Genomic DNA, 15222 nt, shown 5'->3' with positions numbered 1-15222 from the left:
TTTGTAAATTAAAAAGGGCTGAAAATGGGATACAAGTGATCATTGTAATGTAATCTTAGAAAGGAAGGAGGGATGTTGTTGTTAGCTGCGAAGTCGTGTCCGACCCATCACGACCCTATGGACAACATTCCTCCAGGCCTTCCTGTCCTCTACCATCTTCTGGAATCCATTTAAGCTCACGCCTACTGCTTCAGTGACTCCATCCAGCCACCTCATTCTCTGTCGTCCCCTTCTTCTATTGCCCTCGATCTTTCCCAGCATTAGGCTCTTCTCCAGTGAGTCCTTCCTTCTCATTAGGTGGCCAAAGTATTTGAGTTTTAGCTTCAGGATCTGGCCTTCTAAAGAGCAGTCAGGATTGATCTCCTCTAGGACTGACCGGTTTGATCGCCTTGCAGTCCAAGGGACTCGCAGGAGTCTTCTCCAGCACCATAGTTCAAAGGCCTCAATTTTTTGGCGCTCAGCCTTTCTTATGGTCCAACTTTCACTGCCATACATTGCAACTGGGAAGACCATAGCCTTGACTATACGCACTTTTGTTGACAGGGTGATGTCTCTGCTTTTTAGTGTGCTGTCTAGATTTGCCATGGCTTTCCTCCCCAGGAGCAAGCGTCTTTTAATTTCTTGGCTACAGTCCCCATCTGCAGTGATCTTGGAGCCCAGGAAAATAAAATCTGTCACTACTTCCATTTCTTCCCCATCTATTTGCCAGGAATTGAGAGGGCCAGATGCCATGATCTTGGTTTTCTTAATGTTAAGTTTCAACCCAAGTTTTGCACTCTCCTTCTTCACCCGCAACAAGAGGCTCTTTAGTTCTTCTTCACTTTCTGCCATTAGAGTGGTATCATCTGCGTATCTTAGGTTGTTGATATTTCTTCCGGCAATCTTAATTCCAACTTTTGATTCATCTAGCCCTGCCTTTCTCATGATGTGCTCTGCATATAAGTTAAATAGGCAGGGCGACAGTATACAGCTTTGCCGGACTCCTTTCCCAATTTTGAACCAATCAGTGGTTCCGTGTCCAGTTCTCACTGTTGCTTCTTGACCCGCATTTAGGTTTCTCAAGAGACAAATAAGATGGTCTGGTACTCCCATCTCTTGAAGAACTTGCCACAGTTTGTTGTGATCCACACAATCAAAGGCTTTAGCATAGTCAATGAAGCAGAAGTAGATGTTTTTCTGGAACTCCCTAGCTTTCTCCATGATCCAGCGTATGTTGGCAATTTGATCTCTAGTTCCTCTGCCTCTTCGAAATCCTGCCTGTACTTCTGGTAGTTCTCGATCCACATACTGCTGAAGTCTAGCTTGTAGGATTTTAAGCATGACTTTACTAGCATGAGAAATGAGTGCAATGGTGCGATAGTTTGAACATTCTTTGGCACTGCCTTTCTTTGGAATTGGAATGTAAACTGATCTTTTCCAATCCTGTGGCCACTGTTGAGTTTTCCAAATTTGCTGGCAAATTGAGTGTAGCACTTTTACTGCACTGTCTTTTAAGATTTTGAATAGCTCAGCTGGAATACTGTCACCTCCACTAGCTTTGTTGTTGCTCAGCTTTTCTAAGGCCCACTTCACTTCACATTCTAGGATGTCTGGCTCGAGGTCAGTGACCACCTCATTGTGATTATCAGGGACGTTAAGCTCATTCTTGTATAGTTCTTCTGTGTAATTTTGCCACCTCTTCTTAATCTCTTCTGCCTGTTAGGTCCCTGCCATTTTGGTCCTTTATCATGCCCATTTTTGCATTAAACGTTCCCTTCATCTCTCCAATTTTCTTGAAAAGATCTCTGGTCCTCCCTATTCTATTGTTTTCTTCTATTTCTTTGCACTGTTCATTTAAGAAGGCATTCTTATCTCTTCTAGCTATTCTCTGGAATTCTGCATTCAATTGGGCGTATCTATGTTTTTCTCCCTTGCCTTTCGCTTCCCTCCTTTCCTCAGCTATTTGCAAAGCTTCCTCAGACAGCCATTTTGCTTTCTTGCATTTCTTTTTCTTTGGGATGGTTTTGGTTGCTACCTCTTGTACAATGTCGCGAACCTCTGTCCATAGTTCTTCAGGCACTCTATCAGATCTAATTCCTTAAATCTATTTGTCACCTCTACTGTATATTCAACAGGGATATGGTTTAATTCATACCTGAGTGGCCTAGTGCTTTTCCCTACTTTCTTCAGTTTAAGCCTAAACTTTGCAAGGAGAAGCTCATGGTCTGAGCCACAGTCAGCTCCTGGTCTTGTTTTTACTGACTGTATAGAGCTTCTCCATCTTTGGCTGCAGAGCATATAGTCAATCTGATTTCTGTGTTGACCATCTGGTGATGTCCATGTGTAGAGCCGTCTCTTGGGTTGTTGGAAAAGAGTGTTTGCTATGACCATCGTATTCTCTTGACAAAATTCTATCACCCTGTGCCCTGCTTCATTTTGTACTCCAAGGCCAAACTTGCCTGTTATTCCAGTTATCTTTTGGCTTCCTACTTTAGCATTCCAATCCCCCATGATGATAAGGACATCATTTTTTGGTGTTAGTTCTATAAGGTGCTGTAGGGCTTCGTAGAACCGGTCAATTTCATCCTCTTCAGCACTGGTGGTTGGGGCATAGACTTGGACTACTGTGATATTGAATGGTTTGCCTTGGATTCGAACTGAGATCATTCTGTCATTTTGAGGATTGTATCCCAGTATTGCTTTTCCTACTCTTTTATTGACTATGAAGGCTACTCCATTTCTTCTGAGGGATTCTTGTCCGCAGTAGTATACCTGATGGTCATCTGAATTAAATTCACCCATTCCTGTCCATTTTAGTTCGCTGATACCTAAGATGTCGATGTTCAGTCTTGTCATCTCTTGTTTGACCACGTCCAGCTTTCCTTGATTCATGGATCTTACATTCCAGGTTCCTATGGAGAAAAAAATCTTTACAGCATCGGACTTTCCTTTCACCACCAGACACATCCACAGCTGAGCGTCCTTTTGGCTTTGGCCCAGTCGCTTCATTCTTTCTGGCGCTACTAGTACTAGCCCTCTGCTCTTCCCCAGTAGCATATTGGACGCCTTCCGACCTGAGGGGCTCATCTTCCAGCGTCATATCGTTTTGCCTTTTGGTACTGTCCATAGGGTTTTCATGGCAAAGATACTGGAGTGGGTTGCCATTTCCTTCTCCAGTGGATCACGTTTTGTCAGAACTCTCGGCTATGACCTGTCCGTCTTGGGTGGCCCTGCACGGCATAGCTCATAGCTTCATTGAATTACGCAAGCCCCTTCGCCACGACAAGGCAGTAATCCATGAAGGAGGGATAGTATGTTGCAATGAAGACTGGAAGCCACTTCTTTAATTATCTTGTTTAGTTTCTCTTTTCGTTATCTGTATTGCTTTTTACACTTTTTCTTTTATATTTTCCAGTTTATTTTTTTATTTATGTTTTCATAAATAATAAACCTTTCATTCATGTAAAAGTGTTCAATAAAAATTGTAAGTAGTCTTGGGGGGAAATGAAATATTTGCCAAAATAATAGGATATGGCTTAATTCAATTATACAAATGTTCCAGCATCTATGTAGCAATTGTGCTGAAAAATTCTCTGAAGTAATTATCTGAAAAATACAAGATATTAACATTTACTTTGGATTTTGAATCATGATATGAAGTTCGGCTACATGGTAGACAGGTTAAGTGTTAAGAAGGTTTGAAATATCAACTTGTTTCAAAAGTAAATAAGTATCTTCTAATCAATCTTGGATGATTGTAAAAATGTAAATGATTAATCAACTCAGCCCTCATTTAGTCTGGGAGGGAAGATTAGGATCCTACATTTAGGTGTACAGGTGGGGATGAGACAGCATATAGGGCGGAGGTACAAAAACTATCCATATGGTGTAGTAACAACAACTTGCACCTAAACATCGGCAAGACGAAAGAGATGGTGTTAGACTTCTGGAGAAAAAAGGAGGAATCTGCCCCACTTTACATCGGAGAGAACTGTGTAGAGAGTTTCCTCCTTTAAATTTCTGGGAGTCTACCTCTGTGAAGATCTGACCTGGAAAGTTAACACAACTCAGGTGGCTAGAAAGGCCCAACAGAGGCTTCACTTTCTTAGGGTCTTGCAGAAGAACAGGGTAGAACAACAGCTAATGACCCTCTTTTACCGGTCTACTATAGAGAGAGTCCTCTCGTATGGTATTGTTGTTTGGTATGCTGGTCTGACAGCCGCGGATAGGAAAGTATTACAGAGGGTAGTGAGCACAGCACAAGACATTGTGGGCTGTTCCCTGACACCACTGGATGACATCGCCAGGGCTCGTTGCCTTGGAAGAGTGAGGAAGATTCTCAGGGATGACTCACACCCTGGACGGTATCTCTTTACTCTCCTACCATCCGGTAGGAGATATAGGAATATAGCCAGCCGTACCAACAGGCTGAAAAATAGCTTTTATCCGTGGGTTGTTAGGCTTTTAAATGGGACATAATCTTATGCAAAATTGACTTGGGAGGCCGGTGTGTGGTGTAGTTGGTTCACATAGTGTGGTGGGATGGAGGGTTTGTTGTCACTGTGTGTTGGGGGGAAGAGAGCACGGGGGGAGGCTCAGCTAATCTCAATGTACACATGTTGTACTTTGACAATAAAGGTTTATTATTTATTTATTATTATTATTATTTATAGGCAAGCTGGAAAAAAATCAGAAGTAAAGCAGTGGTTGGACACTTCCATATTGATACCAAATAACCAATAGGACATGTTTATGTAGTGGAGCTCGGGTGAGAATGGGGCCGGCTGAGAGGTTTTGCGGGAGCCCTACTGATCCGGCAGGGAAATGAGGAGCTCCGGCGGCTGCTGTGGGTCTGGCGACGGGGCGTAGTTCTGAGGAAGGAAGAAAAGAGAGGAGGAAACCGACGTGGAAGAGGAAAGAGACTGGAAGGTGGCGTTTAGCTGGACGTCAAGCACACCCAGCTGAGGAAGAAAAAAAAGAGTACCTTATTGGAGCCTGCAGTCCAGGGCCAGCTGAGCAAAGAGATAGAGAGTAAGAAGGTGGGGTCTTTGTGTTTTTCTGCTTTGTTGCAGGCAAGCTGGACGAAGAGGGGGGGATAGCGAGCGAGAGTAACTTGCTGAAGTTAGAGGGAGAGAGGGTAGGTTGGGGAGTTTTATTTCTTCACCCTTGTTGGAGCAAGCTGGGCAGAGGGGGAGCCAGGAAAGAGTTTGACCGGGTTGAGGGTATGTCTTTTAGTGGGGAGTAGAAGGGTTTTTATAGGATCAGCTGGAGGAGGCAAAAAGGAGATAAGGAAGGGGGGAGATTACGTATAGTGAGGGCAGAGAGAGACAAGAAGAGTGGATAAAGGAGGGCCCCTGTGAGCTCCAGAGAGGGGACTGATTACCAGCATCTTAGGCAAGTTGCTGTCACCGGGAGGCTGACTACCATCGTCATAGAAAAGTTGCTGTTACCAGAGACTGGCTAACGTTGTCCTAAGCAGGTTGCTGTTACCAGAGACTGACTACCATTGTGTTACGCAAGCTGCTGTTACCAGGAACTGACTACCATCGTGGTACACCGACTGTTACCAGGAACTGACTACCATTGCCCTCCTGTAAGCTCTTTCTGCCTGAGATCAACTATCATCATTCCACATGAGTTACCTTCGAGAGAGATCGACCATCACTGCCCCATGTGCGTGGCTGCTGACCGTGACTGAGCATCACCGTGCTACGTGCCCTGTCAGGCAGAGGTGCCAACGTGAGAGACCCCTTGGGCTGGCAGCCAGCCGAAGAGGAGGTCAGGAGGGCCCAGACTTTAGCGGTCCCTTCAGGGGTGGCGCTACATTTATTTAATCACAAACAATCAAACTCAAGTCAAGATAGTCTTTATTTTGGTTTATACTATGCTGGAGAAAGGTGTCTACTTAATGTAAAAACAGAAATAAAAACAAATAATCTATCCCATACATAATATCAAATATGCGATGTGTTAGATGTTAGAGATGTTAATTATTCACCCAATAAATATAATAGGCACAAATAAATTATACTCCATTAACTAAATAAATTTTGATCCAACTTTGGGGAAAATATTTAAGAGATGTGCTTCCTATTGCAGCAAAGCCCATGTGGGTTTTTTATTATTATTTTGCAATCAAATACAAATTGAACCAGTTCTAGCATCAAACAATATGCTATTATACTGCTACATTTTTCTCTTTTAAAAGGGCAAGTTATTCTGAAAAAGGAAATACACTATTTGCCTATTCGCTGGCCTAACCTGCTTGTATTGTCCTGAGTGTGTGTGTGTGTGTGTGTATACACACACATACAATTACAACTGTAATGAAGTATTTGTGTCCCAGTTAATTATGTGTTCAACACTTATTAACAATGGAAAATCCAATTCCAACATGAAATGAGAGACAGCAGGGGAAAACAGAAGCCAGTGTATTCAAGTATCTAGACAGGTATATAAACTAATAGATCAAGCTACACAAACCTTTTCAGGAACATACTTGGCAGCAAAGAGGCATTATAGGGGTAAACTCCAAAAATTTAGCTTGAGAACAAAGGCTAAATTTGGCATAATTTAACTTGTGTTGAATTGAAATTACAGTAAATATAATTAACCTTATTGTTCCATACAGCACATTAGAAACTAAAATTTCTGGAGGGACCCAAGAATTGAGTTTCAGAAGACAATATACAATTCTGAAATCTCAGTTTGTTTAGCTCCACTGTATGAAAAGAGTACGGATAGAACTTGACTTATGACCACAATTGAGACTACAATTTCCATTGCTAAACAAGGTAGTTGTTAAGTGAGTCGCGTCCAATTTTATGACCTTTTTGCCATGATTATAAAGCTAATCACTGCAGTTGTTAAGTGAATCATGTGGTCATTAAGTGAATCTGGCTTCCCTCACTTTGCTTGTTGGGAGCTAGCTGGGAAGGTTGCAAGTGACAATCACATGCAACCACTGTAAGTACCTGTCAGTTGTCAAATACCCAAATTTTGATCATCTGACCACAGGGTTTCTGCAACAGTCATTAACTGCAAAGACTGGTTGTAAGTCACTTTTTTCATTGCCACTGTAATTTTGACCGGATGCTAAAAGAATAGTTGTAAATCGAGAACTACCTACCTATACTGAAGGCAACACCAATGTTTTTTCTAATAACTGAACAATTAATTCTATAAGCAAGATCTGCTTGTCACGTGAATGTAATTACACCATTAAAAATTTGGGGCTAAACACAAGACAAGAATCATGTGGTTATAATCTACATAAAGCTAATTTTCTTATTCTCAGCGGTAGTAATAATTCTTGTACGGAAGATTTCAAGGGAATAACAGGGCAATAAACTAGATTGGGAAATTGGGGGGAAAAACCTAGAAGACAAGGGCAAACCACATTTCTGTACTCTTTTCAAGAAAACTGAATCTACTTGCGCATGAGTTGAGATTAGCTAAGTTTCAGAAAATACTGTTTCAACTTTATGTTCAAATAGCTGTGCCATTATTTTAATTTCTTACCTGGCCTCTCTGCCTGGATCTTTAAGCAAAGCTGTTTCACAAAGTCCAAAGACAGCTGGACAACTTCCTAAAAGATTTAAAAGATGTTTAAATATTTTTTATTAAACTGATGATAATTCCTATTGCTATATGTAAACAGTGTAATACAGGTAATCCCCATTTAACAACCGACTTGGATAATGACTGTTCACAAATACGATTGTAATAACGTGTAGTAAACAGTAATATAAAAATCACTTTCCAACCAATATGTGCACTTACACCCAATTTTTGCACCTGACAGTAAAGCATGCCAGACTGAGAGTAACACTGGAATTGCTGCACAATAGAACTTTAAATGAGACAGCAGCAACCAGCAATCTTCTCTCTCTCTCTCTCTCTCTCTCTCTCTCTCTCTCTCTCTCTCTCTCTCCCTCCCTCCCTCCCTCTCTCTCTCTCTCTCTCTCTCATGTGATTTGTTTAGTGACTGTGTCACTAAGTAACCATTTTGCCAGAATCAACTGAAGTTCCCAAACAAGGGCTACTTTTTTCTTTATATTCTTTATATCAGTCGGTAATAATTGAAGCTGCCCTATAAAACAATTTAAAAAACTATATAATAACATGTTTACGGAAGAAATTGCTATATATATATGCATAGCAAGGAGACACCATTTTCAAATAAAAATGACTGCTGAGTAAACATGCCTGGAGGAACCTTTGGGTGAAAAGGTGAAAAAAAGAAGGGGAGAATACTGCCTTAAAGTTCCGCGTTCAGTTCAATTTAGTTCAATAGTCAGCTTTGAATAATAATGTTTGCCAACCTCTCCCTAGAAAAGGAATACAAAAACTCCTTTGGTTATATAATATTTTTAGTAATAACTACTAACTTTGGGAATAATTCCTGATCCCAATGCTTGTTATACACTAAACATTATTGTATCTCTCTCCTATCCCTCATTACTAAATATTTATGTGATCCCATTTTCAAAACCAATCAAAATTTATAAAATAGTTAGCTGCTTAAGTTTATAAGTCAAGAGCAAGCAGCCACTAATGCATGAATCATCCAAACTCAACTTTCCAACTGAAGGAGAAGACTAGAGAAGGTGTCCCCCAATTCCACTCCCTTTCCTGGCTAGTGGCACAGGAAATGTGATCTTTAAATACACTTTCTGCATTTGTTTCATTTTTAATAATATTTAATAAACAGCCTTTTTTGATGAAGGACTGAAATCAACTTTATAATACCTACGAGAATATTTTTTATATGTTGGATAGAGTTGATTTGTAATCTGATGTCAATAATGAATTAGAAAAATAAAATGAAGGTTAATCTGGTGAAAAAGAAAAACATGCTCTAAGTCAAAGACAGATAAGGAAATGTGGGAGAGTAACTAAGCGAAGTGGTAATAAAATGTGACATCATGTGACAGCAGCGATTAGTGATGCCAATCCAGAGCAGTCCCAGTTGCCTGATAATCCCAAGAGGTGCAGGCCATTAAACAGAAAGTGTTGGGAGTCCTGGGTAAGGAACATGGGGATACTGCAAGAGGGTGAGAGAGGCTGAGGGAGGGCCTAAGAGAGGACTGGCACAGGTTGTGCTTAAATCATGGGAAGATGGTGCAGGCTATATAATTGTGAGCCAGGCACATAAACATCCAGCTCGCAATCACATCACCATGGGAGTGCTGCAATGACCTTAACTTTGAGGACCAGTCATATATCCATTTTTTTCAGCATCACTGTAATTTGAACAGTCACTGAATGAATGGACAAAAGCCAAGGAATACTTAACTTTTTAAAAGTATTTGCTTAAATTCTACAGATTTGTTTTTATTTTACTACTATTGTGCTAGTAGCTTTGAATGCATGTCTTGGTAGAAAGCATAGTATAAAAGAATATTAAGATAATGAGGGAAATATATAAGGAAAGCCTGCATCCTTGTCCTTTGAATTTTGTTCCTATCAATTACACGATTGATGGTGTTTTTAAATTTATATTTCAATAATGCTCAATTTACAGCTTACACCTTTTCATGTGGAAGTAGGATACAGGTAATATTTTTATTCACAAAATGTTTTCACCCAATCATTTCATGACCCACGATATCAATATTTTTTAAAGTTTATCATGTACAATTTCTACCCCATTCCTTTAAAAAGGGGTAACTGTAAATGATCAATGGCAGAATCATGGAAAGCCACATTCAAGTGCTCGTCCTCTTGTTACTGCAGGAAACTTAAAATTTAAGGCAACTATTCTGAATGTATACAACAGAAGTTTTGTCCATTGCTTTATCTTCCATATATGTCATCTGAATATAAGTTAAAATACATATTTTTTCTTTCTGTCAAAATCAAGCTGACTACCTGAGGCTATAAACATTGCAAGAAAAAAAACTTTGCTTGTTTTAAAAAAATAAGAAAATAATAATTACCCCATGATGAACATATTTCTCCCCAAAAAAGTGCTTCATGATGTGTTTACCAAAATATACTATGTTCTGAAGATGATGAGAGATTTCTTCTGGTGTCTAAAAAAACCAAACATAAATAATTAGTGAAACACAATACGTATTACTAACAGGTAGAAATTCTAACTACTCTGGATCAAATAATTGTCAATCTATGTATAAAAAGATTATTTCAAATATGCAGAGAACACAACTCCTTGTATTAAATGCCAAACCAAATACAAATTTATATAACTCTGTCTTTCCTCATCAATCATTCGCACCTTTAGCTAACATCACTACCAAAACTAGTTTTCTCTCGTTATATTTCTCTATTACATATTTTAGACACACATAATCAACATGCACCAATTATTATTTGCCTATCAAATAATTCAGTGCGAGAGAGACCATTTTCTGATAATTTGGGTGTACAATTTATAAATCCTAAAAAATGTACATGTGTACCAATTTGGTAACAATAGCAAGCAAAGGAAACAAAAAGATATCACTGGTTCATAGAAGAAGAAATGAATAAGAAATGGGAAAAGCTAAGATGTAAAAATATTAAGTTTCAGTGAAAGCGCAAAATAAATCTGCAGCATCTCTGGTGTATTTTTAAAAAGCCAACAACATGTATTCTTAGATCAGCATTATGATTTAATAAGCACTTTTCAAATTAAAATAATTTCTAAAGTATTGTCTTTAACATCTCAGATCAGCATTAAGATTTAATAAGCACTCTTCAAAATCTTTTAAATTAATTTCTGAAGTTTTGTCTTTAACAGCTCAGTAATATCAGCTCTAAGTTAGAAACATATTCAATGAACAATATGTTTTGTTCCATGCATGGGACACTATGGCTAGATGGTTCAGCTGAACCATTCTAAGTGAGGTCACTGTCCAGATGAAGGGGAACCTGGAACAAATGCACTTTGGGCCAAGGCAAATCCAGAAAACGGTTACCAGGTGAGAAGGAAAGACTACAGCATCTCACCGTTCTCTCAACACTTCCTCTGCAATGTAGGCCTGTGCAACTGCCCCAATCTCAATTTTCCTACTTCCTCCTTTCTCTTTGCTGTACGTCACTGTTGCCACTGATGTACTTGAAATCAAATGCACCATATCCATCTAGCTGCCCACTTCAAACCTGGTATTTCCACACCTTTCTTTCTCTTGCTGGCACACACACTATTGCTGCATGTACCAATTCCACTCACCCATTCACCCTTTCCTTTATTTTCCCACACCTTTCTTTTATCCACCAGAACTGCCTGCTCTATGTATGGTTCAGTCCTTGCATGGAACATTTTAAATAACTCCACTCCAAATACAACTATATTAAGTGTCTATTTCTGCCTTAAAATTGAATTCAGCCCTTTGTCAGATATATTGACAGAAGAGTTAGAGACTAGCTTCTGGCTCCAGAAATCCTTTCCTATGTATAAAAAAACTTCTATCTACTTTATTCTTTAGCAAAATAATAACTATTTATCTTATAAAGATAAACTCTTCGGTCTGGCCAACTATCCAGCCTTATTCCTGGAGAATTACATAAACTCAGACATTTTGAAATAGATCAAGACATAAGAGTCAAAGGGAACAAAATCTGTTTCTAGTATAAGAGTAGCATGGTGAGTATAGCAAAAGGATAATGCAATATAAGAAGAAACAATAGTAAACAGCTCCTCTGAAAGGGCAATCCTCACAGAGTGAAAATGCTATATTTACTTGACAGAGAACATGTTTAATTGGCTAATTAAGCAAGCAGTCCATGAAATAATGCCTCAGAAGATGCAACACCTCAGTAGACTTGCCTGGGCTTAGAAACAAAAAGTGACTGGCCCTAATTAGTATTTCAAGGGAAGGTCTCAGGGGAATACCAGGTTGAAGACATTATGGAAAATTTGCGCAAATGAAGACAATGCCAACCACTTTCATATTGCCGCCAAAAAAGCAGCATGGATAAGTCCATGAAATCATAAGAAAGTCAACCCAAAAGAGATTTTACTTAAATAGAATACTTACCAGAATCTACCTCTAGGCAAATTTACTGAAATGATTAATTAAATGAATGTAAAATGCATTACATAACTGATTCAAACATGATTTTATACAGGCTTTGAAAGGAAACTTCGTATTTTGTAAACCTTCAAAATATACATATATTTTTTTGGTTTTATGGATAGAAATGAATGTTAAACTGTGTCTAGATTAAATGTGGATAAGTAATATAGGTTCTGAAGCTCAATGAAAATGTTAATTGCTTCACTTTACTTAAAAGGTTAGACTAAGGATTTAGCAAGAATTCAAAGTCCTCTAAATCTCAATCAAAAGGATCATCATCATTATGCTGAACTAATAAACTGAACAAAAAATAAAAATACAGTCATTTTTATTATTCAATATTGTGAGTACTCGAAAAAGAATTATCTATTCCCCTCTTTTTAAATATGTTTCAACATTGTGAGCTTTATACCACTTCTATCAGCTTAAATCACATTTACAAATATCTCAGTTCCAAACGTATTTATAGAGTCTTGCATGACACCCTTTAACAAAACACTTGCAATTAGCATAGTAAGGGGAGCGGTAATTAACATTAGAAACAAAGAGGCTGTTCTTTTCCGAAATGATTGTAAGAGGAAAGTCAGCCTCGTATTTGTACCAATCCATGCCTACAGAGACAATAACATCCACCAAGACAAATAGTACATTCATCAGTACTCAGCATTTCACTGAAAACATTGTCAATCCACCTCTTCTGGAAAGTTATAGTTTGTTCAAGACAACTGCGTGCTTAGATAAATCTAGTACCTGTAGTGCATCAGGCCACAAATCTTTCCTATCAAGAAAATAGCAAAATAAGCATGAATTTGAAATATGGCCTTCCATATGGTGTTCAGAAATTAATATCAAATCAAGTCCTTTACCTACAATGGTGCCAACTATTTTGGGTTTTTTGAATTTACTAAAAATTTAAATTAGTATGAAGGAAACCAGAAAGACAATCAATATAGAAGCAAAATCTAAGTACCTTGGTTTTAAAAGATGTCACTACTAGGGATATCTGGATGGGAAAACTAAGAGCATTTCCCCACATGCACTTCACCCAGTACTGTACAGATATAACCCAGCAACCTCTTTTTTTGCACTGTCTTCAAGACAATTTCTTTTTCCAACACTGAACTGAACATGCTAACTTTATTTTATTTTAGAATCTTAACATAAAATGATGAAATTAAAAGTCCCTTTTGAACTTCATTATTGGTTTTATAAATGGAACATGCATGAAGAATCAAGTATATGAGAGTGAACTTTGAAACAGAGCAATTAAACAGAACTCTAAATTGGTAAACTACAGTCATCTCATTTCTTCTTCGCCCACGATACCTTTATAGAGGGCAAAATCCAACCTCAAGTGAGCACAATTCTCAATGGATTATTTTTCGCCTCTCCTCTTCTTTCTATAGTTTCCATTTGTTGCACTGTCCTTATGTTAAAAATTTAAGTATTTAGCAATCATCCTAAGTTTTAGGATTGTTATGTGCTTACCTGCAGTTAGTCATTTTTAAAATGTTAGCGTTAATCCCAAATTGGATTAAACATATTGAAGAGTTACACCCTCACTTCATCAAGCTTGCCATCTTTTAACCTTATTTTTATGTTTTATTTCATTGTAATTTTTTTGATTATTAGCCTCCCAGAATAACTGAGAGTTGGGCAGCACGCAAGTTTTATAAAACTATTACCTCATTTATTTGCAATATTATCATATGATAAGGCTGCAATATGATTTAATTACTCCCTGATACATCTAGGCTTTTTCTTTATAACATTTATAACTACAATTGTAATACATTTAATATATAGTTCAGAATTCAAAGGACATTTTGGAGGCTTTTTATAACTGTTTAAGAAATAATTATTATTTACATTGCTCTAGTAAGGTTTACAAATCTGGATATATTGGGCATGATCTATAAGAGAGAAACTAATATCTTGAGTGTGCCATTATATGCAAAACCATAATGGAAATATAGCTGAACCTAAATATTTGGAATTTCAGTATTCAATATTTTTTAATCCAAGTCTGTTTGATTATGTTTAATCAAGACTATGACCTGATTCTTTGCCTAGGGCCTTGCTTAGTGTTATTGAAGCCCTCTTTTCTTCTTTTTCCTTGTTCCCATCTGAGTTTGTTGTTTCTGCCATCTTTTTTGTTTGGTACTGCTTTCTTGTTTTAATTGGTTTTTAAACAATTGATAAACCACTCAGAATCTCTGGGAGTCAGGCACCATATAAATATTATTATGGTTGGTCAAAACCAGATATTTATAGGGGATCTGACATTTTTGTCTACCTATTGAGTCCTTTCCAAGGAATTGGGTTAGGCAGATGTCGTTGATTAATAATATTACAAGAATTGTCATAAGATATAAGCTGTTCCAACTGAAGCTGCCTTTGCAATAGATTGATGGTGATTTTGTCATCCAAATCAGTCATTGCCCGGATCAACAAGGCCAGCAGTAAGTGATGGAGTTCCTGCACATCAGATAACAAGTGGGTTACAAGGACTCAAAACTGGTGACTGAATAACCAGGGTCAGCAGCTACAGGACTATTGGAAAAAAAAGTTGCTTACCTGTTGCAAATATACAAAGACTGAAAACAAATAACTGCTTTGAAGCTTGTTACAAAAAACAGCTAGCCAAAGGTGTTTTTTTTTTCTTCTGTTCAATCATGTCCGATTCTCAGAGACTGCCTGGACAAGTCCATGCAGTTTGTTTGGCAAGGTTTTTCCTCCTTCCTCCTCCTTCCTGAGAGAAAGTGACTGGCCCAAGGTCATCCATTTGACTTTGTGCCTAAGCTGAGACTAGTCTTCTGGTTTCTATCCAGATCTCTTAACCACTACACCAAACCGACTGTCCCTGCACAGGTATTAAATGATGCCAATATTGTAATATCAAAAATAAGCACCGACTCATTTCAAGAAACGAAACAACTGATACACAGCATAGTTGCAATTATAACTGAAGATCTTGGATGCAAAATCAGTCAACAAGAAATAAACCAAACAGTACATCAGCAAAATGGAAGGTTGGGTTAGAAAATACGATCAAAATGTTAAGATCAAATGCAAGCAAGTTAAAACACATAGAAGAAAAGAAGCTAAAGAACAAGACCAATACCTAATCAAGAAATATGACCTAGAGCAGAGGTGAGCAATTAATTTTCCCAAGGAGCCACAAGAGAAACTGGAACTGTTGTGGAGGGATGATGATGCC

At 38.2% G+C, this 15222-nt stretch overlaps 1 protein-coding gene across 1 annotated transcript in view; it reads right to left on the bottom strand.

The window, feature by feature from the left end:
* Positions 1-15222, bottom strand: part of IPPK (inositol-pentakisphosphate 2-kinase) — a 40803-nt gene that overhangs the window by 19989 nt on the left and 5592 nt on the right. The window contains exons 3-4 of the mRNA XM_081317414.1: positions 9921-10016; positions 7501-7567 (exon numbers count right to left, since the gene is read on the bottom strand). Of these exons, the coding sequence (XP_081173540.1) occupies positions 7501-7567; positions 9921-10016 (163 nt within the window). The remainder of the gene's footprint in view (positions 1-7500; positions 7568-9920; positions 10017-15222) is intronic.

This window comes from Vipera berus (genome assembly GCF_964194415.1).
Source record: "Vipera berus genome assembly, chromosome: 2".
NCBI lineage: Eukaryota > Metazoa > Chordata > Lepidosauria > Squamata > Viperidae > Vipera > Vipera berus.
The sequence above is the reverse complement of the archived record's forward strand: the minus strand, read 5'-3'. Positions and strand labels throughout refer to the sequence as shown.